At 44.0% G+C, this 27,773-nt stretch overlaps 1 protein-coding gene across 3 annotated transcripts; it reads left to right on the top strand.

Moving 5' to 3' along the window:
• Positions 1–563: 563 nt before the first annotated feature.
• On the top strand, positions 564–27,773 carry slc4a2a (solute carrier family 4 member 2a). 3 transcript variants are annotated; one of them, XM_042100341.1, is made up of 25 exons: positions 564–675; positions 3,352–3,417; positions 6,366–6,536; positions 12,159–12,315; positions 12,711–12,991; positions 13,260–13,405; positions 13,844–14,154; positions 15,563–15,699; positions 16,174–16,239; positions 17,111–17,291; positions 17,661–17,796; positions 18,030–18,222; positions 18,701–18,806; positions 19,033–19,217; positions 19,583–19,799; positions 21,017–21,220; positions 21,757–21,905; positions 22,218–22,412; positions 22,511–22,735; positions 22,816–22,905; positions 23,012–23,178; positions 23,390–23,643; positions 24,094–24,263; positions 24,414–24,587; positions 24,976–27,773. In XM_042100341.1, the coding sequence occupies exons 3-25, from the start codon at positions 6,477–6,479 to the stop codon at positions 25,054–25,056; spliced, it is 3,885 nt and encodes a 1,294-aa protein (XP_041956275.1). In that variant the 5' UTR covers positions 564–675; positions 3,352–3,417; positions 6,366–6,476; the 3' UTR covers positions 25,057–27,773. The 3 variants fall into 3 exon arrangements, with proteins under 3 accessions (XP_041956275.1, XP_041956285.1, XP_041956294.1); XM_042100351.1 differs by lacking the exon at positions 564–675 and having other exon boundaries at positions 3,178–3,417; positions 16,174–16,224; XM_042100360.1 differs by lacking the exons at positions 564–675; positions 16,174–16,239 and having other exon boundaries at positions 3,179–3,417.

Raw genomic sequence — 27,773 nt, 5'->3', positions numbered from 1 at the left:
AGACACAGCTTCACAGCCCCTGCTGCCGAGGTGATCACAGACTACATTCTGCTAAAATGACACCCAGGCTTACATATTGTTTGCTGAAAAGATAATTAGCCACATAACCATATGTAATTATATTCAAACACACTTTCACACACTACCCCCCCCCCCTTCTTCTCCTCTCCTCTCTCTCTCTCCCTCTCTCTCTATTTCTCTCTCTCACACACACATGCAAGGGATGCTGGTGGCTAAGCTGTGTGTAGCGCCTGTGGAATGTGACTGCGATGTTGTTCTGTTCTCTTTGGTCACCCACCTCTTCCCGGAGGATTTAAACGCTGACCAATTAATCCCCAGCTCTCTCACACACAGGCTCCGTCGCCTACCCATCACAACCCCCTCTCACTCTTAGACACACACACACACACACACACACATACACACACGCCTCCCCTCTCTCTTATATAATGTCTACGCTACCTTGTGCATACCACTGCTCTTGTGATAGAGCTCATGGAATTGTCGTCTACACTCTTGTTTCAACAAAGATGCAGGCTGACGCATAAATCTGAGGACAGACACCACTTCTGCCTTGAAAGGCTCCAGAAGTAGGCCTGCTGTATAACACGTTATCAGACCGGATCGCCTATCTTTTCTCACTGGTGAAAACCAAGATTGGATGTTCACACACAGGTGAGCTTTGAGGATGTCTTTCTGTACTACATAGAATACTACTTAATGATTCAGACAGTGGAGTTAAACATTTAATAATGTTTTGTACTTTTTATTCATGCAAAGGTTCTGTCCTTGCATCAGTGGTAGTTTGACTGCACTTTTCATTTTCTTTACATTCTACTTAAGGTCCTAATTATCCGCTAATGATTTTTCTCTAGCAGTGATATGGATAGGAATTTTACTCTCAAACTTATCAAGTTAAATAATTACCATGTTGTGGCCTACAGCACTTGGGCCAACAATGAGTTTTAAAGGGCTATTTGAAGAGATTTGCCAAATGCTTCTTAAACCTCAGTTGAGCTGATTTGTTTGTCTTAGTTTGAAAGTCTGAGATTCAGTAACAGGCGAACGCTATAGTGATTCTAGAGAGATTTCTGGAATTCTATTAAGATTTATTCCAGCACAGTGACCCCAAGAGGAATGGTTGGTTACCTGAGAGTGGCAGTATCTAAAGTTATCTGAAGACACAGCATCACAGCATCCAAGCCAGGCAGCTGTCCATGCACAGCATGTGGCCTTCTGCTGTCTGTAGGGGGCCAGACGATTTGACACAGAGATAAGCAGGATAGATGTGCAATATGATCAGATCATGCAGTGTTTGGTTCCATTTATTTCCATGGCTATGAGGATTAAGGGCAGAAAATCAGGCAGAAGTAAGATCTTTGCATTAAATCTTTTTTTTTACATAATAATCTTGTTTATTAAGACATCAAACTCTGTATACATAAATGACTAAGGAGGGGATATTAAACATGAATACAGGATACATGTTGTGTGTATACAGTGTAGCATACCCACATAGCCTATGGCCAAATCACAGTGGGGATACACATGGCTCTATTATCTAACTTAAAAGCAAAATATTATTAGCCCCATGTACCTTGACTACATGCTCATATATTTAATCAAAATAAAGATGTTTTCATTCAGTTGAAAATGATATGCTCTTTAAAACCCTGTAATTACTGTATGTGATCATGAAACACTTAAGTGTTGATTGACTTGGCCCTAGAATGTTGTTTCTCTTCCAGAATGTGGGTTGGAATTCAATGCATTCCCACCAGTTAACCACAGATGTTTGAGAAGGATTGCAGTTGTTTTTGCAGTCTTCCTAAATTAAAGATTTAAGTTAATTTGATTAAATATTTGAGCTCAATTTCACAAATATACCCAGGCCTTTTGACCTATAGACATTCTCAATATGGCTATAGCTTTAGTGGCTACACTAATTAGAGCCTAACGTGAGAGGAACCAATATTAATCCCTTTTATGAGTGTTTTTGGCTTTTATATGGTTGTTATGTAAACAGTCTTTCAGTGTTCAGAGAGATTTCTGTATTTTGGGGGGATTGTGACTGACCAGGGTTTGAGATTATCCATAAAGTCTGTGTGACTCTGCACTTATCCACTTTCACACACAGTATCAGAGGACTTACTGTAAACTCCACTACAACTACCAGGAAACCAGCCTTCACTGTTGTTGTTGTAAATGTTTTCAGAAAATTAGAGTTGTCTTGCAGAAGTAGACCATCACATACAGTACAGACCCACTAACTCTAAAAAGGTTGTGTGAGCTTGACCATATCCACAATTACATGGAATAACAATGTATAGGCCAAATTCCCATGAAATAAAAAGAGATATGAATATAACGTAAGATCTTTGTTAATCATATATTAGGGAACACTGCATACAACCAGTCTCTCCAAGTCTCTGTGGACCGGGTTAGTTGAGCATGTGGAATAAAGTTGAAAAAACAGTGTTTGACAAGGTTGTGCTGACTGTATATCTGCCATGGTTCCTCAACAGATCCTTTGCTGTAATTCTGGGCACTGCCTGGGCACTTGAATGATCTTTGTTGAGTTGAGACAGTTTACATGGTTCAACACTCACATGTCACAGGGCTTTAAATCTTTTGTTATTTATCCATTATTTGTTTACTTGCTTCTTGTTTAAAATATGTTTCTATATTTATCATGTGAGCCAAAGATTGATGACTTTCTGGGGCAGGCAGGAACATTTTCCACTTCACTTCTCCTTTTGCTTCCAGGCAGTCGGAGCAGTACAGCACAGCACATGCGTTCTCCTGAACTCTATTCCATCTTTCAGTGATTTTTGATTTTGTCTACTATTCAAGTGGGCTCACTGTTGCCGGACTGGTTTTGTGATGCAGCTTTCTGTGACTGGCTTTGTGCACCGTGGGGGTGTCATTGGGGACATTTAAGTGTGTGACTGTGGCTATGTGAGTCCTGTGTCTGAGTTCTCTCTCAGTCAAGTGTTGGGGCTGTACTGTCGAGTCATGTCCTAATGGTCACATGTTTGTCAGAGGGCTAGAGGAAACCTATTGGAAGGGGGTGGGGAGTTATCATTGGGCTTTCTATTAAGGCTGTGAGTGTAGAGAAAGTGTGTCTGTCTGTGTGTGTGTGTGTGTGTGTGTTGGGGTGAGGTAGGGGTAGGTGGAGACAGAAAGAGGGTGTGCTTGTGACAGAGAGAAAAGTAGAGTCTTTCAGCAGAGCTCAGTGAGATACAGCCTCTAACAGCAGTCTCTTGCTCCCTCTCTCTCTCTCTCCCCTTCTCTCTCTCTCTGTTCTCTCCCCTCCTCTTGCTGCTCTTTCACATCTTCCCGGCTTCACAGGAAGGTATTGCTGTTGTCTTACGATGACTGCTGTGGCTGTAGACTCCTTGCAGTAAGCACTCAAAGGTAAGTGACATCTCTCTCTCTCTCTCGCTCTCTCTCTTTCCCTCGCTCTCTCTCCCTGTCCCCCCCCTCTCCTGCCTGTGGTGGCTGGAGGGTAGTCTGCAGCTGTCGCTCTTGTCGAGTAGCAACCGTTGTCGTCCTGCCGTCAATGCCGGCTGCTCTGCAGGCACGACTCGTCCTCCTCCTGGTGTTCTCATTGACCTCCCTGGCTGCGCGTCTCTGGATTTTCCGTGGCGTCCTCTTATTTCCTTGTCCATGCGTGTCCTGCACAGCGGCCGTGCTCTCAGTCAAACAGAATCTCATTCCTGAGAGGAAGACAGAATATTAAGTGTGTCTGACTCACCAGATTCTTCTAAGAGAACTTTGTTTAAAGGGGTGATTTCACTGAGGGGAAAGGCTGCAGTGTTTTCCAGTGTTTTCACTGAATCTCTCTGCTCTCTCCCTTCATCTTTATTGGATTAAAGTGATAAGGATTATGTGAGATGTCCAACAGGAATTTGATTAAAGGCGCCGTGTGCCTGTGTGCCATTTGTGGATATGGAGCTCGAAGAATGTTTTCTCTCTCTCTCCTTTCTCTCTCTCTCTCTCTCTCTCTCTCCCTCTCTCTTTCTATCTCCCTCTCTCTATCCCTCTCTCCCTCCCTCTTTCTCCCCATCCATGTTTGTGTGCGTTTGAGCGGGGAAGTGCTGACATGGTTTAGAGTTACAGATGGCATCCACGTGACAGTAACGATGACTTTTGTTTGGACTGGTGCGTAACTCAGTTATGATCCAGTAACTTGTTTCTGCATTCTGAATGTGGCGAGCGAGAGGGAGAAATGAAAGTTCTTCTTCTGATCTTTGCCCTCCCGTCATCGGTCATGGAGTCAGGACTTTGATGAAGCGTCTCTGTCCTATGGGGAATCACTGTGCACAGACATGTCAGTTATGCATTGGGAGAGATCACCATGTGCACGATAAACCTCAGAGCTTTATTTAGCTACAGGGCGCTTTTTAAAGTGGTGTGCCCACAAAGTAGTCCACACAGCCTCTATGGCATTCTTACCATCGCCATGGGCAGTGTGTGTGTGTGTGTGTGTGTGGGGGGGGGGGGGGGGTAGAGAGATAAGAGGTCCTGTACTATCTGTACGCATACTGAATGTCAAGACTGTATTGTTTATTGTGATTGCTTGATTTATTAATACTTATAGTGCATTGTCTGGCAAACTAAAAAAGACTTTGCGGTTAGCTTCTGGGACCCATTTAAATGTTTGTGAGTGAGTCTCACTGTGATTGGAAACTGTGCTGAATCACTGTCCTTCTCATGACCTTGAGTTGCAATACCACAACATGACGCACAAACAACCACAAGTCGTTTATCCATGGTGGAGATTTGTATTCAAACAGCAATGGAAAAAGAGACTTCTAGTTGATAGTGACAACCTGTTTATGTCAGTGGCCTCCCCTGCAATACATAAATGTCCCTTAACTAGCCATGTCTCTAAAAGATGGAGGCCAGACTGATGGCTGGGCTGTGATGGTGACCTGTGTTGATATGTGAGCATCACACAGGGCTTCTCTGTGTGGGCCGGTGCTGATACGCACGCCAGGCAGGAGTGTTTGGGAAACACAGGGCCAGCCGGGCTGGCTGACTGGTCAGATAACGGTGCTGTACCACCTGAGAGGGGAAAACAAAACATATGCCTCCCATGCCTGAGTTCAGAATTCAGTGATACCAATGAGTGGCTTTCATACATGTACACACGTGTGTGTGTGTGTGTATGTGTGTGTGTGTGTGTGTGTGTGTGTGTGTGTGTGAGAGAGAGAGAGAGAGAGACACTGTAATTTCTTATAAACTGGGACCTTCCTTTAATCCATGATTTAGATGTTTCTGATATGACTAAGCGTCCTCATTTCCTTGTCTGGTTAGTGCTTTCCAATATTTTGAACAATAGATATATTTACACATTCTGCCCTTGTCGGACATCACCATGGTTACAAAGAAATGTATGGCTACATCTAATGATATCAGGTTTTTTCAGGTTGGAATGTAATGCCAGCATGAGTAGCTTATATGTTTGAATGTTTCACCTTTCTTGTTTGATGAAAGAGAGAGAGAGGGAGAGAGAGAGAGAGAGAGAGATAGAGAGAGAGAGTGAGTGAGAGAGAGGAAAAACAATATCCTCTTTGACTTTCCCTGGTGGATAGCTCAGAAATACATAGCGTTGTTGGTGTTGTCAGTAAGAAATATGATGAGCTCGTCCCACCCAGCTTTTCTGCCGAGTCACGCCTCAGTTCACCTGAGTCACCCTCCCTAATGCGCTGCTGTCCACGTTTGTCACCCAGTGCCACGCTTGACATTATCAGGTGGAACACGCCGGGCCACAGAGTATCATTATGCATGGTTTCCTCCGCTCCTTGGAGACAGTGAGGCTGTGACATTGGAGTTGCAGTAGTGACCTTGATGATGGAAATTCTACTCATGCATCCCTGCACAGGAGCATGGTGGGAGAAAGAGCCCCTTTTAGCCTCAGTGAACCAGAGATGCCCAGAATAAGACATGCCCACACTGCAGAAAATAGGACTCTTTCACCTCTGCTGTGTCTACCTCAAACCCATTCCAATGTGATGACCAGGAAAGAATGTGTCTATTAGAGGGAACAAGTAGTACTAATACTAAAATGACTGAAACAGGTGCGGGAGTCTCTTAGCAAGAGTATGTGTGTACTGTGCTTCCGATTCCGGGACTTTTGCTCCTTTTTTCACAGTAATCTCCTATGAGCCATGTTAGTCATCTCTGCTGATGCCTTGAGATGGTGTGCATCAAGGTCTTTCAGGCTCCAGGCTCCCATATCTGAGTCCTCCAGGAAAAAAGATGTCTTGGGTGATGATACTTTTCTGACATGTGTGATAAGTGCGAGTGAGGCACAGTTCTTTGCTCAGTGTGCTGTATGCTTGATATCCCTCTGTCAGGTTATGGTGCCCAGACGCTCCGCGCTGAGTCCCAGAGAAAAAGAGAAGGGCTAAAGTCTGCTCTCCACTCCACACAAACCCCGCATCTGCACGCAGAGAGCATTGCCCAGGATGACTGACCCGCAAGATGGCAACGATACCAAGGCAGCCATGGGCTCCGCCGGACACCTGGTAAGTGTTTGTGCTGTCAACTGGCACAACCAGAGCAGGAAGAGATGGCATTTTGGTTTAATCATTTAGCTGAAGCTGTTATCCAAACATTTCATCCAGTATGTGTGCTCTTTCTGAATACTGAACTCTTCACCGTGGTGATGTCAGAGCCTTGCTCTTCCTGTTAAGCTACTAGAACATGGAACCATAAACTTTGTTGGCAACCGTTTGGTAGAGGATAAACTAAAACGTGCTTGTTTAAGATTAGTTGGTAGAAAGCTCAACCACGTTTGTGTGTGTGTGTGTGTGTGAGTGTGACCTAGTGAACTTAGCCGAACTGTGCTGCCCTTTGCGTGACACACTTCAACAAAATGACTGATGTTTGTTCAGGTCACTCCCTTATCTCCTCACCACAGGCAGTCGTCCTCAACAGGTGCATGGGCTGGCCTTAGAGGAAGCCACCGGGCAATTCATCTGTGACTCCTGAGGTGTCTGACACATTAAGCTGTCTCATCACAGGATCTGGACAAAAGGGACCCTGCCAGGGCAATGAGTGGAGCTTTGAAATAATAATAATAAAAAAACATGGGGCAGCACAGGCTCCTATTGTTCCATATTCCTATGAGGCCATCGCAGTGCTCTGTCGGCTGTCCCTCTCAATATTGACTTGTGACTTTTCCATGCCTTTGAGCCCAGCTTGCCGCTGTGCCGCTGTGCCTTTCACTCTCACTCCTGGCAGGCAGCTCTCTGTGGCTGCAGCTGCAGCTCTGCCCTGCTCCTCTGAGTCTGTGGCTCAAGGGTGCTGAGGTCCTGGGCAGGCAGACAGACCGCTGTGTACTCTATGTTGATTTGTAGCTTTTCCATGGTAGCTTGGCTATGTGTGTGTGTGTGTGTGCAGTATGTGTGTGTGTGTGTATTTCTACATGTTTGTGTGATTTGTGGTGGTTAGATGTGTGATTTGTGTTGGTGAGTTGTGTGTGTGCATGTGTGTGTGCGTGTGTGTGATTTGTTTTGGTGTGCTGTGGCTGTGATGGTGATGGGCTTCAGTTTTGACTGCGAGAGGCTTTTGTAGTTGGGTCCGGTGGAGGGGCCAAGTTACTGCTCCACTGTGGGTTACATGTGGTGGTACGACGCCGACACAATAGCATTCCTCTCCAGATTTATGTTATTAAACCCAGCTTTGACTTATCCTAATGCTCACAGGGTGTTTGCGGAGAGGCACAGTCCTGTGGATGGTGGAGACACTGTGTGTTTGTAAGTCAAGGTCTATACTGTATACACACAAGTGTGTGTATGTGTGTAGATACCCTGGAAAGTTCAGCTGAGGTGTGAGTGAATATGTGTGCATGTAGATCTGTGCATGTGAATGAGTGCCTTGTTGTGTGTGACGTGACCTTATGGGTCCATGTGTGTCCCTATATGTCTGGGTCAAGTCTGTGTGAGCCGTCGCATGTGTCCAAGTGCGTGGGAGTGGAGCAGCAAGTCCAGCTCCTTATCCCCTGTATTGCTGTTTTGATCTCTGGGATTACGAGAAGCTCTAATCACTCGCTGTGAAACAATGGCCATTGATCGGCCACGGGCCCACTCCGCATGCTCGATGGTCCTGCCTGAAAGTGTTCCTTTCCAGTCACCATGGAGACCGAGCAGCAATGAGTTTGGGAGTTCTGAGGAAGCTGTTATTATGCAAGTGCACCTATCCAGACCTGACAGATGTTGTCATGGCTATTCTATTGTTACCCTGTGTGGTCAAGTCCAATTATTTGTCCATCTGAAAAACTTGCTGAGAGTCACCATGGCAGGCAGTACTAGAACATCACCAGTGTCCATGTCACCATGGCAGCCACTACTAGAACATACCAGTGTCCCTGTCACCATGGCAGCCACTACTAGAACATCACCAGTGTCCATGTCACCATGGCAGCCACTACTAGAACATACCAGTGTCCATGTCACCCACCATGGCAGCCACTACTAGAACATACCAGTGTCCATGATATTAGAGTCACTCCAAAACCCCTGTCACTGATCCTGTGATTTTTTTTAAAAGGTAGATCCAAAACCAGGGCGGACTGTCATTGTTGCTGTTGCTAATTGTGTGTGTGTGTGTGTGTGTGCGTGCATGCGTGCGTGTGTTCGGGTAGGGGTTAGCTGACCTTGTGCTTAGTGGAGAGATTTGAAGACTTATTTTAGGTCTTTTTTCATTGAGCCACTGGACCTGTCTACTTCCTGTCTGGCTCCAACTGATTCAGTCATGTGAAAAGAGATCCAGAGAAACCAACTCCCTCCAGATTTTATTCCGTCATTTCCCACAGGAGTCCAATATATTCTAAATCACATCATAGTATTATTCTCAGGCTAATGCGTTTTGTAGTTCTATCCATATCTCTGTTTTTGGATTTGATGCTGGAAAAAACACTATGGATTTCTTGTTCAAAATCAAGGTGAGTTCATTAACAGATTGCAGACTGTGGTTTACTTACTGATCAAATCAAATCTTCATGGATTTATCGGAGTTCCTATTGACTTTTTTTAATTTTTTGACAGTTACATTTTTGCTGTTTATAGGCCTGATATGATAAAACAGGGTTCACTGTATGAAGAACTCAATAACTCACAACATTAGAGGAAGAATACTAGGTGATGAAGCATTTTAGCCATTATTTGGAGGGAAGTTGCACATGGATTCAGAAAAAATAAGTGACTTAAAAGTCTGTGTGCTCTGAATCAGAGGGAAAATTAAATATCCTGGCTGTATAGTACCCACGAGAGCTCAGAAAACAGCAGTATAGTGTGTCAGTATGGCGCAGTAGCACCGTATGAACTAGCAGGAGTCCGTTGTGACTAATGCTGAGGGAAACTACAGTCACAACGGCAACACACATCCCAGATCACGCCAACCTCCCACTAGAGATTTCTGTGGGAAAGTCGAACTCAAGACTTCTCTCTCGGCAGGAAGTCACGGGCACACGTAGAGGTAGACAGAGCATTATATTTCACCCTTTGAGGAACAGTGAATTGGATTCCCTGTCTTTGAATCCCACCCAGACTGTGTTTGTTGTTTCGGGGTGTATAAGTTACACTGAGCTCAGTTATCCATGATGTGACAGAGTCAGGCAGGGGTGTCAATGGTTGGTTGATCTGTGCGTTTATGTTTGTGTACATGCTCATTTACTACTGTAGGGAGAACACTGTGTTTTCACAGTAGCCCTTGAAATGTATATACAATGTGTGGGGAGTATCTAAGAGCACTAACACACACACAGACACACCCTTTTTTCTGCATTGTAAACCTTTCAGAGAATGTAATATTGTCCAACAAAATATTATAACAGACCACTCAAGAATACACACAATGGGTTTTGTTTTTCTGTTAATCAACTCATAGGTTTATCATAAAATGTAGTTTGTTTCAAGCTTAAGTCCTATCTACTATTTACTGTTTAGTTTAATCATTTTTGTCAGGCACATTGTGCTCGGCAACTTATCTGGCATCTAACAGTGATGTCGCCATAGACAGTGGGAGTGAGAGAGGCCCCTGATGAGAGAGCTGCGTCCTCCCCTGTGTTTGGCCTATCACGTGTTCTGCCTCCCACGGCTCTTGTGTGTGCTTTCCATGGCTATGCCCTCATCAGATGGGAGCCCTGCTCTGTGGTCGCCTGGCTGTGGGGCTGCTGGGCCAGTGGAAGGGTTAGAACATCAGATAACACTGAGAATTATCACACTTCCTATCAGAGGGAGAGGACCGGTAGTTATCATTGAATTGTACTAGATAGTATAACTACGTTTAGTTTAAAGCAACACCAAAGAGTTTTTTGTACCTTAAAATAATGTTTCCAAAATCGTTTCAGTGGTTCATCAACTCGTAACAGGGTGAACGGCACTTTCTGCATTCGCTTCGCGGCCCTCTATCGGCTATAACCGCACTATGTAAGTTTGCCGGATCGGGTAGCGGTTCTGTAGTTCGATGGAATGAGACATGAGAAACTACAAATTTGACTTGCATCCGATGTCGCAATACATCCTACTTTCATAAAATCATGCAACACATTATACCTTGTCTGTGGACATTGTTATTGGCAAAGCTGGTGCTGGATAAACAAATAGTGCATGCGACAGAGGAAAAGTTCTTTGGTGTTGCTTTAAAAACCCTATCTCACTCTGTTGGAGTACACTTACTGAACAGTCTTGTCTCTAAAGTGAATGAAGGGGTTCTTATGGTGTAAGTAAAGATACCTGGATCTCAGTGACCTTGGTAACAACGTTGCCCTCAAGGCTGTGTTACATGAGTTCCATCGATCAACTCTGATGAAGACAGCAGATAAGACATCCACTCAAATCAGTGCCTGTTCACCTCTATATGGCAGTGTCCCAGTGGACATGCTTGCACACATAGCAGCGATGCTCGAGTGCACAGGAGGCCGTGGCTGTGGGTGTGGTAGAGACTGACCATCTCATTGGTCAGGGCAAGTTCCCTTTTTCAAATTAGCTCCAGGACCAGCTGACCATCTCTGGGCTTGTGTGCTCTGTGAGGGGCCCCTTACCAAAACATATTGGTATTAGGATGGACAGGATCTCACCAGCCTGAGGGAATCCCTTATGATAACATACCAGAATTAGCAGGAGTGGGGAGGTTTACGCCCCTTTCCAGAGCCGCAGCATCAGTCATGGCGTGTGTTTACGATTTAGATTTCATCATCAGGACTGTGGAACAGATTGACCTGTATAGTGTGAAAAGGTTCTTAATCGCTCTTCAGATCCATATGAGAGTAAAAACTGTCATAACTGTTGTTATGTCTTCTGAGCCATATTGTTCAGAACTTTTAATGTGTTCCACTGTTGCCTGTATTTTGCCGTAAGAGGCTTACCTTGAGTCCCCAAATGCCCTGAATATCAGTACAGTAAATTCTAGTTGCCTGAGTCATTTAAATGTCAATACAGCTCATGTTTTGTTATAGGGAAGATCAGATGCAGAAATTCGATAGGGAGAGATACAATATACATAGCAGACAAGAATCATACTATTTATAGCTGATGCTAATTTGTGAAAACCATCTTTAGTTAGCATCTGCACATCTTTGATTCATAGACTAAAAGGTCCTCCTACTACCCACTAATTCTGTGCCATTTACATTCTGTATCTCCACTAGTGGCAATGTATTCTGGTGGTGTGCTGCTGGGCTTTTTTTTATCTCTAAAATGACTCCTCATTTTATGCAACTTGAACTGAAACAGTATGAACGTTCCACTGTTTGAAAGTGCACCTCTTCACAGTTCGTCTGTACATGGTGCACAGTCAGATATGAGGTTCAAAATGATCAAGTGATCATGACCCAGGCACACTTAGCAGGGGGCTTCTGTGATATGCCTCAACGCCATGCCACCTTTTTTCGGACATGTCTCCCTCTAGTGTTGATTCATACCACTGCCTTCTCTTCCACAATTAGCACAGCTGGGAAACTTGAGTTGTTTTTTTTTTTTTTTTTTTTTAAATGGGATGGTGTTACTGAGGATGCCAATGTATTGTATATCTCACTAGAAAAACATTTAGAATCCATGAGACCATGCTCCTATCACATAGCACTCAGTCTCAGACTATGACTCCACCTGTCTCCTCTGGGCTCCTGTGTCTCTGCTGGACCCCAGCCGGCTCCAGTTCCCCCTCCCTCGCGGCGCAGGGATGATGAGGACGAACGGGACCTGAATAAGACGCTGGGGGTCGAGCGCTTCCAGCAAATTCTCAAGCCCCCGCCACGACTCCCATCGGAGCAGCACCGCAACTTCAACGAGGAGGACTTTGAATGTGAGTACTGGCCAACCTACAGTACACGCCTGCTGTTTGACTAATGTCCCACTGGGTCTTCCTCATCAAGAGCATGATACAACTCCTTCTCTCCTCACTTTACTTGAATTAAGCTTACTGGGTAGAGTGAAATTTGTATTACCATTCCTGGTTGAATTATCAGTATCTATTACAAGTATTTACAAACACAAAAATGGACATTCTTTGGTCATGATTTCTACTTTTCCAGGGATGAGTGGATAGAGGCAATACTGCTCTGAATCCTCTAAATGAAATTGTGGAGATATTGAAGATAAGTGTGCAGATATTAAACTATGACAGAGACTGCATGAGCTAGTGGCCTTGGGAGTACAAGTGGGAATGTGGCTGCTGTACTGCTGTGCTGCTGTTTGCAGATCACCGGCACTCGTCCATGCACACCCACCACCCGCTGTCCAAGCACCTGCCCTCCGAGGGCCGCAGGAAGAAAGGCAACAAGAGGAGGAAGGGCCGACGCAGTGGCTCAACTGGCAGTGCCAGCACTGGCACGGCCGGCGCGCCCACCATAGAGGAGGACGACGAGGACGACGAGGGCGTAGAGGATGGCTTCAGCGGGCTGGACAACGAGGCCAACACCAACACCGCCACCTCACCTACCACAGAGACGGACACAGACACACGCACAGAGGAGGTGCAGGTAGGATATTTGCGTGTGTGTGTGTGTGTGTGTGTGTGTGTGGGTGGGTAATCAAATATATTATATCACACTGACACAACACACATAGAGGAAGGGCGGCAATTTAAAGATTGTTTGAATGCAGATACAATCATTACCACAGTATAATAATTAATATACTATTGCATATATGTATGCTGCATACTCACACACTGCACACACACATTATGCACAAATAGATGTAAATGCCTTCTTTAACGCATTGTGTTTTTGACTGTTATACCAACAGTTCTTTGTGTCTGATGAGGACCCAACTAGCACTTCCACCCAAAGCAAGTCAGAGGGCAGTGCCTCCCCACGTCAGCTCACCATTGTACCAGAGTCGGCTCTGGGCTCCAGGACCAGCGATGTGCCAGAGGATGCCACCACTACTGAGTCAGTGCTCATCCTGCCCTCAACCACATGCACGCATGACTCATCTTAGTGTATCCCATCCCACGACACACACACACACGTAAACAAATGCAAATAGCAATATACACAAGAACAACACAACACACATACAAGATACAAGTAAGCAGAACAGACGAAAACTACACAAATATTTGTATAGTTAATGTTGCATTGTTGTTTCCCATTTTGTATTAGACAATAATTCTATTGTTGCACTGCTTATAGCTTTGCACTGTTCACCTTTTCCACTACTATGGTACATATATTACCATAACATCTCACCGCATTACTTGCACTTGTCAATATTGCATCAGTGTGTTCTGTATGTGCTACAGGATGCCGACATTTCCCTCGGAATAAATAAATGAATAGAAATATCCGATCACTGACCCGCTGCCTCCTCTCCCCTACTCTCTACAGTGTTGGGGCGCCCACCTCAGGCAAACCCAAGGGCCAGAACGGGGGGCCTCACCCCTGCGTGTTCCCCCTGAGCTCCCCGGAGTCCCCGGACAGCCCCCCGGCCCTGGCACCCCCTCCCCAGCAGCAGCGGCGCGGGTCCAGGCAGGGCTCTCTGGCAGGTCAGGGAACCAGCGGCGGCCGCAGCTATGACCTGCAGGAGCGACGCCGCACCGGGAGCCAGACGGCCCAAGAAAGCACCCTGTACCAGCGCATGCCCACGGACGAGAGCGAGGCCCAGATGCTGGCCACCGTCGACCTGGACGGCATCAAGAGTGAGTGGGATGGATGGGATGGGATGTCAGAGGGAGAGTGTGTGTCTGAGTGGGATAGAGCTGGTGGGTGTGTGTGCGCGCGAGAGAAAAAGAGGGAGACAGAGATGGGACGTCCGGCTTCAGAAAGTAGTAGAAGTCCTACCACTTATTCTTCCAACCTTTCAGTAAAAAACATGCTGATTCTTACTAGCTCAACTGAGATAATTAGTGAAATCACCTGTTTTAGGTGCACAGGTAGAACCAATACATGGTAGGACTTTTACTTTCTGAGTTTTCCATCTCTAGAGACAGTGTGTGTGTGTGTGTGTGTCTGAGAGAGAGAGGTTGGGGTATATTTTTGGGGTGTTTGAGTGCATGTATGTGTGTGTATGTTTGACAGAAGCTTAGGGCTACTGGTTTAATCGGAGTGAGCACAGTGCAGTGGAGCACAGTAGTCACTGACAGACACAGCATGTGTCTATTTGTTGTTGTATGGTCAAACTTCCGTTCTTCAAATTCCCTGTTGTTCATCTGACAGGCACTGCCAGTGTGAATAAAGGATTTGTTGACATTGGCACTGAGTGATATTGAATGAACGCTACAGGGTTTACATGTTTGCTGTGTGTTGTGGGTGATTGTTAAATAATGGCTTTGGTGCTGAGGGGCCTCCCATAAGTGGGATACCTGCTGCTAAACCTGTTGCTTGGAAGCAGGTAAAAAAAACAAAGGGGGCATGTCCACCATGATGGTGTTGCTGGGTTACGTTGTACATGCATGAAGAATGATATTTACTTAGGAGGTTAAGAACAAATACAGGGGACCCTAAGGCAGAACCCATTACTTAATTTGGACGTTGTTATTATAATATAAACTAATCATTGCAAATGAACTATTCAGGGATATCATCCTAAAAATCTGCAAAAAGGATATATATGACATTGTTTGTAACACCACAATTGGCATATAACTAATCTGTTTGTTTCTGTTCTCTCCCCTGAAAATGAATCAAGTGATATCATTCCCTCAGATCAAACTCCAGCTGGAATTCAGCTCATTTTGTCCAAAGACGCCCACGACTGTAGTGCTTTTCCATATCTCTATTGTTTGTGTCTGAATGTGTGTTTGTGAATGCATGTGCTGCGTGACGCTAATTTGAACCCCATTGAACAATTGGTCACTTTGATGCAGGCAGATTTACATTTCTGTGAGGAACCTTAAAGCCCACAGGAATTTAACCACACAATCACAAACACATTTTGGAAGTAAGAGTTTTGGTGAGTGCCACAGAATGCTGACATATGTTTCAATTAGTTTTCCTCATCTTGGGACAGGATCCTTTTTCTGATGTTTATGGCTACAAAGTAGAATGTCTCAGTTTCATTTCTTAAACATCTCTTGTGTAAAGTCTCTGTTTTTCTCTTCCTGTCAGGCCATCGCTTTGAGGATGTGCCCGGTGTGCGGCGTCATCTGGTCAGGAAGAGCACCAAAGGTCAGGTGGTTCACATCAGCAAAGACCACAAGGAGCCTAGTGGCCGCAGCCGTAAACTGGACCGCACCCCACACGAGGTGAGAGACCAACGGACACACCTGCTCAGGTGTGGTACAGGTCAGGGTTCAGGACTCAACTGTCAGTAATGATTAGATTACAAGCACTTGGATGCACAGGAGTGTAGGCGTGCAAAGGTGTATCTACAAAGGTGTCACTTATTGCACTTACAAATCTGATACAACAGAAGAACAGTTCATACAACAGTTCATACAACAATAAGGTTGATACCTTACAAAGGAAAATCTGTAGAGTAACTGTGATCGTGAAGTCTCTTAAAAGATTAATTTGTGGATCGCTTTGGTTGCAGAACTGATGAATGATATTTGTTTGAACCATTGAAGAAACATTGTGCACCACACTGCAGCTGGTCATCTTGTGACTGTTGTCAGGGCATTATTGCCAATTAATGTGACTTAAATCAGGGTTTAGTAGATGTTACATGTGCACACCTCTGCCTTGACCTAATCCAGTATGTCATGGTCCTTTACCAGTGGAGAGGTCGATTTAGCAGAAGAAGCCTATTGGATTCAAAAGTTCTCTGGGTCAGTAAGCAGAAGGTACCATAGGGCTGAGTTGATACTCAATGCATGGATTTGGGTGGTTTGGTGTGTCATTGTGATCTTTTTTGCTATGCGTGTTTTTAATATTATTTCTTCACTATGATATGGCACTGGCTTTACACATCATGTAATGTACTGTGCAGGGAAGAAAGTGAGTTGAGATGCACTGTAGTGCAGCTAAAAAGTTAAACTAACATGATTATGCTTTTATGATGCAGGCTACACTAACATACCTCTCAGTGACTTGAATTTTCTCCAACACAGCATGTGTAATAACCAGTATGTTTTAACATGATATCACTGGAGATTATATTGTAACCCTGGGTCATATTATTCATTTACATTGAAGGAGATTTTGCATGTAGAATAACTCTAGTGAAATAAAATATAAATGTCAAAGGAATACTAAAAAGAGACCAGTATAAGAGTAAAAGAGAGTTTGATGCGGTTTAGGCTTTTGTGAAGCAGGAAATACAGAGCCTACGCTGCTTGCAGCAGGGGAACCTGAGCAATAACAGCATCAGAGGTTCCATTCAAAGCATCACAGACTCTTGTCTCTGCTCTATGGGGTTCACATGAGTTCAAGTTGATTGAAGTTTAAACATCCTGACTGCATCAATATTTTGTCAAATAGCAACATCAACACGGAAAATGTCACAATGCAATAAACATTTAATCCAACAAAGTGAATTTGCTTAAAAAAAAAAAAACAATTATGGGGGCAGATCTTTTTAAAATCTTACAAACATTCTCCACCATTTTGGCCACAGACATCTATTTGTGTTTGTGTGCATGTGAGTGTTTATGTGTGAGTGTATATTTGTGTTTGGGTGTGAGTGGACATAACTGGGTATCTGCGTGTGCGTAGGTGTTTGTGGAGCTGAATGAACTGGTAATGGACAAGAACCAGGAGCTACAGTGGAGAGAGACGGCTCGCTGGATCAAGTTTGAGGAGGATGTGGAGGAAGAGACTGACCGCTGGGGCAAGCCACATGTGGCCTCCCTCTCCTTCCGCAGTTTACTGGAACTACGCAAGACCATCTCACACGGTCAGCCCCACAAGAAGGGCAACCGTATAGAATATATATACCATAGAATAGAATATATAACATAGATTTATGTACACACACACACACACACACAGTACCCCAATAGCTCAACTCAATCAAGAAAATGGGGACATGAAAGAAACAATGACTGAATGGATGAGTAAGAGATGAAGAGAGAGGGGTGTGCCAGTGATAATGATATGATGCAGAGAAAGGTTAGTGTGGGAGGGTGTGCCAGTGATAATGATATGATGCAGAGAAAGGTTGACACTGGAGTGTCAATCTTAATTGATCATTTTGGTGCTGCTGTTTGTGTGTGTGTGTTTATGTGTGTGTGTGTGTGTGACTTGCTGGTGTGTATTGCCCTAGGTGCTGTGCTGCTTGACCTGGACCAGAAAACACTGCCAGGCATCGCTCACCAGGTGGTGGAGCAGATGATCATCTCTGACCAGATCAGGGTCGAGGACCGCTCCAACGTCCTTCGCGCGCTTCTGCTCAAACACAGGTCAGCGCACACATACAGTACACACACTACGAGAGGACACCACCTAAACTAACTCGGAGAGCTTTTTCCCGTGACTATACAATAATTATAACCGTCCGCACCGGTACTGGAAAACCAGTAGAGTTTCATGACTGTATTACAAACAAAAGCAAGGACAATACAGATGAAAAACTGATCTTATCTTTCCTTTCCTCTTGCTCCTCCCATTCTCCTGCTTCCCTCTCGTGGCCCAGTCACCCGAGTGATGAGAAGGAGCACAGCTCCTTCACCAGAAACTTCTCAACAGCCTCTCTTGGCTCCCTCATGGTCCACCACCACAGCAATAACCACATCGCCCCTCCCGAGCCCAGCGCCACTGACCCACTCATGGGCGGGGGCATGACCACCTTTGACATCGACACCCGCATCGACATGGAGAAGAACGAGGTACGAGCAGCTGAGAGGAGAAGGGAAGATGAGATTGAGAGTTAATGCAGTCAGGAAATAGACAATATCTGACCTGACTGGTGCAAATGCAATAGCGTTGGTGAGTGTGTGTGATGTAGAGGGTGTTACATTCATGATGTCTTCAGCTTCAAGTCTGAACATTCTCTGGGTGTTACGTTCATGATGTGTGTACATCTTCAGCTTCAAGTCTGAACATTCTCTGGGTGTTACATTCATGATGTGTGTACATCTTCAGCTTCAAGTCTGAACATTCTCTGGGTGTTACGTTCATGATGTGTGTACATCTTCAGCTTCAAGTCTGAACATTCTCTGGGTGTTACGTTCATGATGTGTGTACATCTTCAGCTTCAAGTCTGAACATTCTCTGGGAGTTTCTGTGTGATAGAGGTTGCACAAGTGTATGTCCTCGTATGTTTATTTCAGGCGGTTTACCTCATGTTGTTGTGCTTTTGTGCAGAAAGAAAACCCTCCATTGCTGGGGATGCACAGGTCAAAGTCCAAACACGAACTCAAACTCCTGGAGAAGATTCCAGAAAATGCGGAGGCCACTGTTGTCCTTGTGGGTCAGTTGGAAATGTTTTTTTGAAATTTGAGATTTGAAAAGCCCATAGAGAGAAGAGGGCAAACATCAGAGCCAAAGTCACAAAGTCACATCATGAAAGATCCATTAATTTGCTGACCGTATAGTAGTGAATTGAGTGATGGTGGTAATCATGACAATAGCAATGACAGTGATGATTATAGCGAGGCTGATGCTCCTGCTGACCAATGGGGCCAATCCCACCACAGGCAGCGTGGATTTCCTGGGCCAGCCCTCCATGGCCTTTGTGAGGCTGCAGGAGGCCGTGCTGCTGGAGTCTGTGCTGGAGGTCCCCATACCCGTCCGCTTCCTGTTTGTGCTGCTGGGGCCACCCAGTGACAACATGGACTACCACCAGATTGGACGCTCCATCTCCACGCTCATGTCAGACAAGGTGCGTGCACATTACAGTTCAACTGTCTGACAGTGTCATCAACTGTTCATCGCAGTGAGATGCTGGATTATCATCCATGTCTGACAAAATGGGCATTCAACAAAACCTTCTAAGATCTAAAAGAAAGTCCCACTACCATTTTGCAATAGTTTTTACAATCATACGATCACTGCTTGTGTTACCTAGAGTCCTAGACAATTAGATGTACATGTATCATAAATATACTGGTAGAGGAGTCACTTCAGAAACAAGCAGTGGCAGTTCTGCGCTGAGGTTAGTGAGGCTATTCTCACAACCAAGAGTGAGATGAGTGCGGTCTCCTCACAACTGCACACTCTGTTTTGGTCCGTAATTCTTTTCTGTAGCACTTCCATGAGGCGGCCTACTTGGCAGACGAGCGACAGGACCTGCTGACGGCCATCAACAGCTTCCTGGACTGCAGCATTGTGCTGCCGCCCTCAGAGGTGGGCGGCGAGGAGCTGCTGCGATCGGTGGCGCGCTTCCAGAGGGAGATGCTCCGCAAGCGGCAGGAACAGGAGGGCAAACTGCTTGCCAAAGAGCTCAAGAGTCCAATTGATAAGGGTAACACACACACACACACACACACAAACACACACAACAGATGCTGAAGTTAATACTCATGCATATGCTGTTGCACTCAGATAATCATGCAAACTCAGGCCACAGGATAAGGATATTACTGCATACTGCATACCAACCAACCAACTACAAAAAATCTACTCTACAAGAGTTCACGTCTTTTTTTTTTTTTTACTTTGTTTATTGGGTAAAATTACACATTCATATACATCAATATGACATTTTCGTTTTCAAATCCAAAGTTGTTTACCACATCTGGTAACCCAATATTAAACAAAAAGGAAAGAAAAAAAGAAAAAAAGGAAAAACAAAACAAAGAAAAAAATATCTCACACACCAAAGACAAATAAGTAAATAAATAACTAAAAATGCACACACCAAAAATAATGTACAAGGTTAGTCCAGAAACATTGAGTCCAGTTGCTACATTTACCATTATATACCATCTTTGCACAGCATGACATCTGACAATATTCCTGACAATTAAAAGTTTCCCAAATATGCCTAAGTCCCATCCTCCTTCATCAGTTCCAACCATGGTGTCCATCGTTCCAGAAACTGTGCTTCTTGTAATCTCAATTTATAAGTTATATTTTCCATTATGTAAATTCCTTTAACTACTGACTTCCATGTCTCACATTTTGGGGGGTCTGTTTTAAGCCAACTAAGTGTTATTGTTTTCCTGGCTGCTACAAGAAGGATATGTAATAATTATTTTGTCTTGCCATTCATCCCTGCATCTGGAACATCCCCAAGAATGGCCAACACTGGTTTCCTAGGCAGCTGAAGGCCAAATATATTATCAAGGAAATCAAATATCTCCCTCCAAAAGTTATTTAAGACAGGGCATTTCCAAAATATATGGGAGTGATCTGCTAACTCTTCCCCACAGTTCCTCCAACATGCACCTGTTCGGCTGGGATCCATTTTAGAAAGTATATGGGGGGTTCCAAAACATCTGTTGACTACTTTCCATTGGAACTCTCACCATATGCCAGCATTGGTAACTCTATGTATTTGCAAGGAAATATTGCCCCAACTCTCCTCACTAATTTCTATTTCTAGCTCCCTTTCCCATTTATGTTTAACATGTAGAGTGTTTGTTTGCTACATGCTAGATAGCACATTATATAGATTAGAAATGGGTTTCCGTTCATGTCTTTTTTTAATCCACCATATTCCTTTGTATCCTCTCCCAGCTCTGCTTCCACCTTTTAAACCGGGGGATGACCCTTTGCAGCGGACAGGCCTTCTGTTTGGGGGAGTGGTCCGTGATGTGCAACGCCGCTACCCGAAGTACATCAGCGACTTCAAAGACGCCCTCAATCCCCAGTGTATGGCTGCAGTCATCTTCATCTACTTTGCTGCGCTGTCTCCCGCCATTACTTTTGGAGGCCTTCTAGGTGAGGCTCAGAGGACGCTGAGAGGCACTGTAGAAGAGTGTAGAGATCGGATGAGTCCTCTCTGGCACTTTGCACTGTCACTTCTTCACTTCTTGTGTTGTTCAAATGAGTTTACTCCCGTCTCCTCCTGCTGAGATGCTCCATGACACAAGCATTTCCCCAACAACTGTGACGTACCTCTGGACAGTGGCCCGTAGTGGCTTAATACCAAATGGTGCAGATAAAAAAGCAAAGGGCAAAGTCAAGGAATTGAACTAAGGTTTTATTCCACACGGTATAACCAATCAAGGCACACATGAAACCTCTGTAAATACTGCAAAGTTTTTTTCTGTGCTTTAATTAACATTATGCATCTTATTCATATGGTTATGATTTGACTTTCAGACAGGAGCTAATTAGGACTGTGGGACACATCAACAGAGCAGGGTGTCAAAGAGCAGGAAATATGGATTCCCACACTGTTTTGAATGAATGTCTTTTTACAGATATTGACTGTCTTGATCTCATCTCAAGGCTCATTTACTTACTAACCCTAGGTGAGAAGACAGAAGGTCTGATCGGTGTTTCCGAGCTCATCATTGCCACAGCAGTGCATGGGGTGCTATTCTCTCTGCTGGGCGCCCAGCCCCTCCTGGTGGTCGGGTTCTCTGGCCCTTTGCTGGTCTTTGAGGAGGCCTTCTGCTCTGTGAGTCATGCTGCCACAGACGTGGCTCTGTCGATTTGTTTTTGTTTTTGTTTAAGAAACAAATAATTAGAAACATGCCTACCATTATAACTGATATATACAATTTCACCCGGCAGCTTTGTTAGAACGATTGGCTATTTTATTTCATCATCGTTCTGGCAAAGGTTGAATTTGTTTTCCAAATATGCTGTTTTTTATCTGCCAAATACCATCGCTGTAACAATTTTGTCTCATCTACTCTACTGATAAACAAAATCCCTGTTTGGCCGGCATCTTCACTGCAAATCTCTCCCTCTTGACATTACCCTCTAGTTCTGTAAGGCAAATGACATGGAGTACCTCACAGGGAGAGTTTGGATTGGGTTCTGGCTCATAATCATCGTGGTTCTAATGGTGGCCTTCGAGGGCAGTTTCCTGGTGCGCTTTGTGTCCCGCTTCACCCAGGAGATATTCGCCTTCCTCATCTCCCTCATCTTCATCTACGAGACCTTCTCAAAGCTAATCAAGGCAAGAAATCCCAACCCTAACTGAGAGCTCAATCTCATAAAACTCTCATAAAACTTTCTTTTATCAGTGAGAGATCTTATGTTTTATTCACTTCACAGATTTTCCAAGATCACCCCCTAAAACGCTGTTACACTGACAACAGCACAGTGGAGAATACAAATGCAACATCCCTCAACAGTAGCATCAGCAGCCTTATATCCAGCCCAGGGAAGACACCGGGGGAGCCGAACACAGCACTTCTGTCTCTGGTCCTCATGTCAGGCACTTTCTTCATCGCCTTCTACTTGCGCAAGTTTAAGAACAGTGCCTTCTTTCCTGGGAGCGTAAGTATAGTCCTTATAATTCTTCTGGTAACACTGTAGATGTTCTGTGCTAGCTCTTCCTGACCAGAACTATGGTTCAGCTCCGCAGAATCATCGGAGATTTTGGAGTTCCCATATCCATCCTCATCATGGTCCTTGTAGACAACAGCATAGATGATGCCCACACACAGGTGAGTGATTCAGGCCACAAGTGCATGGCACACAGTTCAGTTCAAACATATAAACACATGCATAGCTCAAGATGGATGACCGCTGGCCTGTTTGATGGTTTTGCAGAAGCTGAGCGTGCCCAGTGGGTTCTCTGTGACGAGCCCAGAGAAGCGTGGCTGGGTGATCCACCCCCTTGGTTCCGATGGCCAGTTCCCCATCTGGATGATGGCAGCCAGCCTTCTACCTGCTGTGCTCGTCTTCATCCTCATCTTCATGGAGACGCAAATTACCACGTGAGACCCAACCCTCTCAGAGTCTGTACAGAATGTACAGACTGTAAATGTACAGAATACATACGATCTCATGAGAAATACATTTCCTGAGGCCGACAGTATCATCGACTTTGTCCCTCTCATCTTCCCATTGCTTCGTCTGCTAATATTACTCCTCTGAAATCATTTACCCTCTGTTCTCATCTGTGTTGGCCATCTTTTTCTCATCCAGTTTGATAGTCTGTAAAAAGGAGCGGATGTTGGTAAAGGGCTCTGGATTTCACCTGGATCTGCTGATCATCGTGGCTCTGGGTGGAGTGCTGTCGCTGTTTGGGCTGCCGTGGTTGGCTGCAGCCACTGTGCGCTCTGTCACCCATGCCAACGCTCTCACAGTCATGAGCAAGGCCGTTGCCCCCGGCGACAAGCCACGCATACAGGAAGTGAAGGAACAGCGAGTGACAGGATTCCTGGTGGCTGTTTTTGTAGGTAAGACCGTTTGTTCCATGTGGTCAAAGAACACCAGTTGAGATGCCTGTAATGGCCGGTCCTGGTTAGTTTGACCCAGATAACCACCTGTCACCTTAGATTTTCTAATTCTGGAACAGCAGCAAAACTTAAGTCACTAGACAGCTGCTTTATATTTGCTTAAAGATCTAGGGTCCGAATTCAGCGGCAATAGGCCTATAGGTAGCGTGAAGCTACGTCACTATTCCAATACGGTAGTGCTACTGTAACACCATTACGTGCCACTGGTAGTCTTTCAACCTTTTCCCCAAAGCATCATTGATGTTTGTCTTTGTCTGTAATTAACTTTTTATTGATTGTCAAAACCATGGTTGAAAACCATGACTTTAAATGTTTGTGATATATTTTTGGTCAAGTGATTAAGAAAATCTCTCCCCTGGTATTTCACTCACCTCCACGTCCTATTTCTAGGTCTTTCCATCGTCATTGGAGAAGTCTTGCGCCAGATCCCCATAGCTGTGCTGTTTGGGATCTTCCTGTACATGGGTGTGATGTCACTCAATGGCATCCAGCTGACAGAACGGATGCTTCTGCTGTTGATGCCCCCAAAGTACCACCCCGACCACACATACGTACGCAAGGTCAGCAACCCTCAGCTGAACTTACGAGAGCAGACCAATTACTCAAACAACTTACATGTTGGGTTATTAGTGTGTGAAATTAGATTACTGAAATTACTGATTTATGAAATAGACTACATTACCCAAATGCCATATTTTTCTGTACCTCAGGTGAGAACCCTGCGCATGCATCTGTTCACTGGGATCCAGATAGTGTGTCTAGCCTCCCTGTGGGCGGTCATGTCGACTTCCGCCTCCCTCGCCTTCCCCTTTGTCCTGATCCTCACTGTGCCAGTGAAGATGTTCCTCTTACCATGGATCTTTACCTCGCGGGAGATGCAGTGTGTGAGTCACTCCGGGGACTATTTCTGTTAGTCAGAACAAGAGGAATGGAGTTTAGTCAACTTTAGTGTGCTTTGACAGAACAGTACATTAGATAATGTACAATTCATTTATACTTTTGTAACTTTGTAAAATGTACTGCTATTGTCATTCTAATGTTTTACTTTAGATAAAAGCATCTCAATACCAAAACCATATAACAATGTGAAGACTCCTACTTGAGCAGCACATAGAAAGTAGGAGTGAAAAGATAAAAGCAAGTTTAGCTGGGCTCAACGTACACCCTTGTAAACATACACACATTCAAACACTTTAATGAGACCATGTTAGTCTCTAACAAAGCCTTTGTGAGCCCCATGTAGGCTAACCACTTGTCTTGTTTTGGTTGCAGCTGGATGCAGAGGAGGCTGAGCCCACATTTGATGAGAAGGAGGGGCAGGACGAGTATACGGAGATGCACATGCCTGTGTGATGGATCTCACACTCCTCTGGTCTCACAAAGCTACCACACACCAATTCACTGATGCCAAACCCACTGGAAGGGTCCATCATTACAATGGAGCAAGTAAACCCACTTCACATGCAGACATTTTCACTGTGTTATTGGAACACTTGAAGTCTTTTGATTTGCTTTAGAGAAATCAGTCAAAAGCCTAGATGGATATTTCTAACATTGTGACTGGTGTACGTTGGTTGATGTTCTTCTTTTCTTATGGAGGGTTTATGTGGAATTGTTCAAGTCTGAATTTATAGGTATTAAGACAATGTACACTTTTTAGTGTTTAACACTGTATGTCAGGACTGGAGTGATAAGTACAAACAAAATCACAAAGGGTCTGACCACATTTCAAGGTCATGACTTAAAAGGACGCACTTTAAACATAGGGGTCAGTCACGCTTTACACTTTATTCAATAATATAAATACCATTGGAGATATGCATCTCAACATTTTGTATAGTAGAGGAAGTTAACCATATCATGGGAAAAGCTTACAACATAACTTCCTTAAACAGTTATTACACTATATTCTTGGAGTGATTTTATGTTCTTGTGTACATTTAGATGAACAAGTACCAAAGCATCGTTCTGTGATCCCAAGTTAACCTTCACAGTGCTTTCTATCAAACAAGTTAAACACTGTGCAGACATTTTGCTTTAAATCGCCAGTCTACTAAGCCACTGACCTTTCATAGAAACAACACATCACACTGTAACCACCACAATTACAAATGAACATGTGGTGTTTTATCCCTATAGTAATTCTGTAAACTTGGATACCAAAGACACCTTTTCACCTTGCCAAGTGCAAAAATAATCCCTTGTTCACACAGACACACCACACAATTATTGCTTACAGCACAGCTCTCTGTGCTTATTTCATACATATGAAATGAATAAATATGTAGCAATGTATATTTTTATCATACAATAGAATGTAGAGACACTGCCTTTAGATATCATTAAGTCGGTTACAAGTCAGGCCAAGTCTCCTACAGCTTACGCTCCAATGATGGAGGCAGTGCCACTGCAACATGGGTCTGAATGAGTGTTAACTTTACAAATGAATGAGAGGTGAGGGTGGGTATGACTGGATGAAGACTAGAAAGTGTCTCAATGGTTAAGTGCAAAGTGCTTGTTTGTAATTCACTAAAACAATGATGCATTATTCCCTGGTGTTTAGAACATAGATTTTATTTTTTGTTGAAATACAAAGTACAGTCAGTGATGCAATGGGCTACAGAGGAAATAAAATTATATTCAAGAGACGTGGGAACAGTGGGGAAAACAAGAAATCATGACCTAAAAAATGTGTTGAACTTCAGAATGTTGCCTAGTTCATTATTCACATTCATCAGTGACCAGCTGTCACACAGTTATCAAGTAGTAACAGGATTGTTTGTGTGTATGTGTGTGTGCTACAGACCTTTTCCTTAACCTGTTTTTGACTGGCATTCCAGATGCCCAGTCCTTGAAATTGAGATGGTCTTCCCATTGGATTTGTTTATTTGTCGTAGCTTGATGAGAATCTTCAGAAGGGAATATCTCTATAAAGCTGCAAAGGCTGTCAAATGGGCCGAGACTACAGCCTTTGGCGGTATGTCTCTACATCAAGATAATGTAGTTTAGCACATTCCAGACAAACAAACAAAACATTTATTGTAGCTTTGACTAGTATAGCATATGCTATGTTAAGCATTGGTAAAACATTTTTACACACATAATAAAATGTTGAGTAGCCATTACAGGTGGATAGCTGCTAATCACCCTGTCCTATGCAACAAGGACTGTGCACATTTCTTGCTCTGTATAGGACAAAACATAGAAATGACAACTAGTGCTCCAGGTAAGCCAGACCTGGTGTGCTGAAACTGTCAGTCAGACAAGGCTAAATTATACTCAACCTCTTATTGTAACAGCCTATGGGCACAACTCCTTATCAATGGAAACCTTGTTAGAAGGAAGGACAGCTCTACTTTGTCACTTACAGCAACCATAAGAAATTGCACTGTAAAAACTGACTTGCCTTATTCATTATTCTGATGAAATTAGCTAGACACATCACCTTTTAGTGTTGCTGAAACTTCAGGTTTCAGTTCAGAGATGCAGGCACCCTGAATTTGTCAAAATATAATGTAATAAAGCTGAAATTTTACAATGTACAATGTGAGCTACACATGTTTTTATTCATGCTATGCATTAAGTAATGGTAAGAACTAATGCAGGGATGCGAATGTGAGAGAGAACTATTTTAGGATGTCCAAATGAGAACATTTCTTTTATTAGGTGTCAGTTTTGAAGTAATGTTGAGTCAAAAACTAGACCTACATTCCAGCTCTTTTAACAAGACAATCATTTACAATTTCATTATGAGTTGTTCAATGATATAATTTTCTTTATATCAAGGCCTTAAGCTGAAATATTTTTGTATGCATCAATACATGTATGAAACAATAAAAAAATCTGTCTCTTTTTCTGCTGCAATGTGGGCTGAAACATTTATTATGTGGATTTATTGTGATGTAACTAGTGGTGTCATGACACCGTAGTCTGCTTATTTGTATATCAGTGCAGCACATAGGTGACTAACACATCTGAGCATTGAACTGTCATTGGTATTAAATATGGGTACTAATGAATGTCTATCATGACCTTTTCATTTATATTAAAATGAAATACATACCACATGG

This window comes from Alosa sapidissima, chromosome 1 (genome assembly GCF_018492685.1).
Source record: "Alosa sapidissima isolate fAloSap1 chromosome 1, fAloSap1.pri, whole genome shotgun sequence".
Taxonomy (NCBI): Eukaryota; Metazoa; Chordata; class Actinopteri; order Clupeiformes; family Clupeidae; genus Alosa; species Alosa sapidissima.
This window is presented reverse-complemented; position numbering and strand designations above follow the sequence as displayed.

What these genes read in the sequence shown, in the direction of transcription:
- slc4a2a (XM_042100341.1), top strand. Translation starts at nt 6,477, where the DNA reads ATGACTGACCCGCAAGATGGCAACGATACCAAGGCAGCCATGGGCTCC. An exon ending in CAACGAGGAGGACTTTGAAT is followed by an intron (nt 12,316 to 12,710) that starts GTGAGTACTGGC and finishes TGCTGTTTGCAG; the next exon opens with ATCACCGGCACTCGTCCATG. An exon ending in TAGATGATGCCCACACACAG is followed by an intron (nt 22,906 to 23,011) that starts GTGAGTGATTCA and finishes ATGGTTTTGCAG; the next exon opens with AAGCTGAGCGTGCCCAGTGG.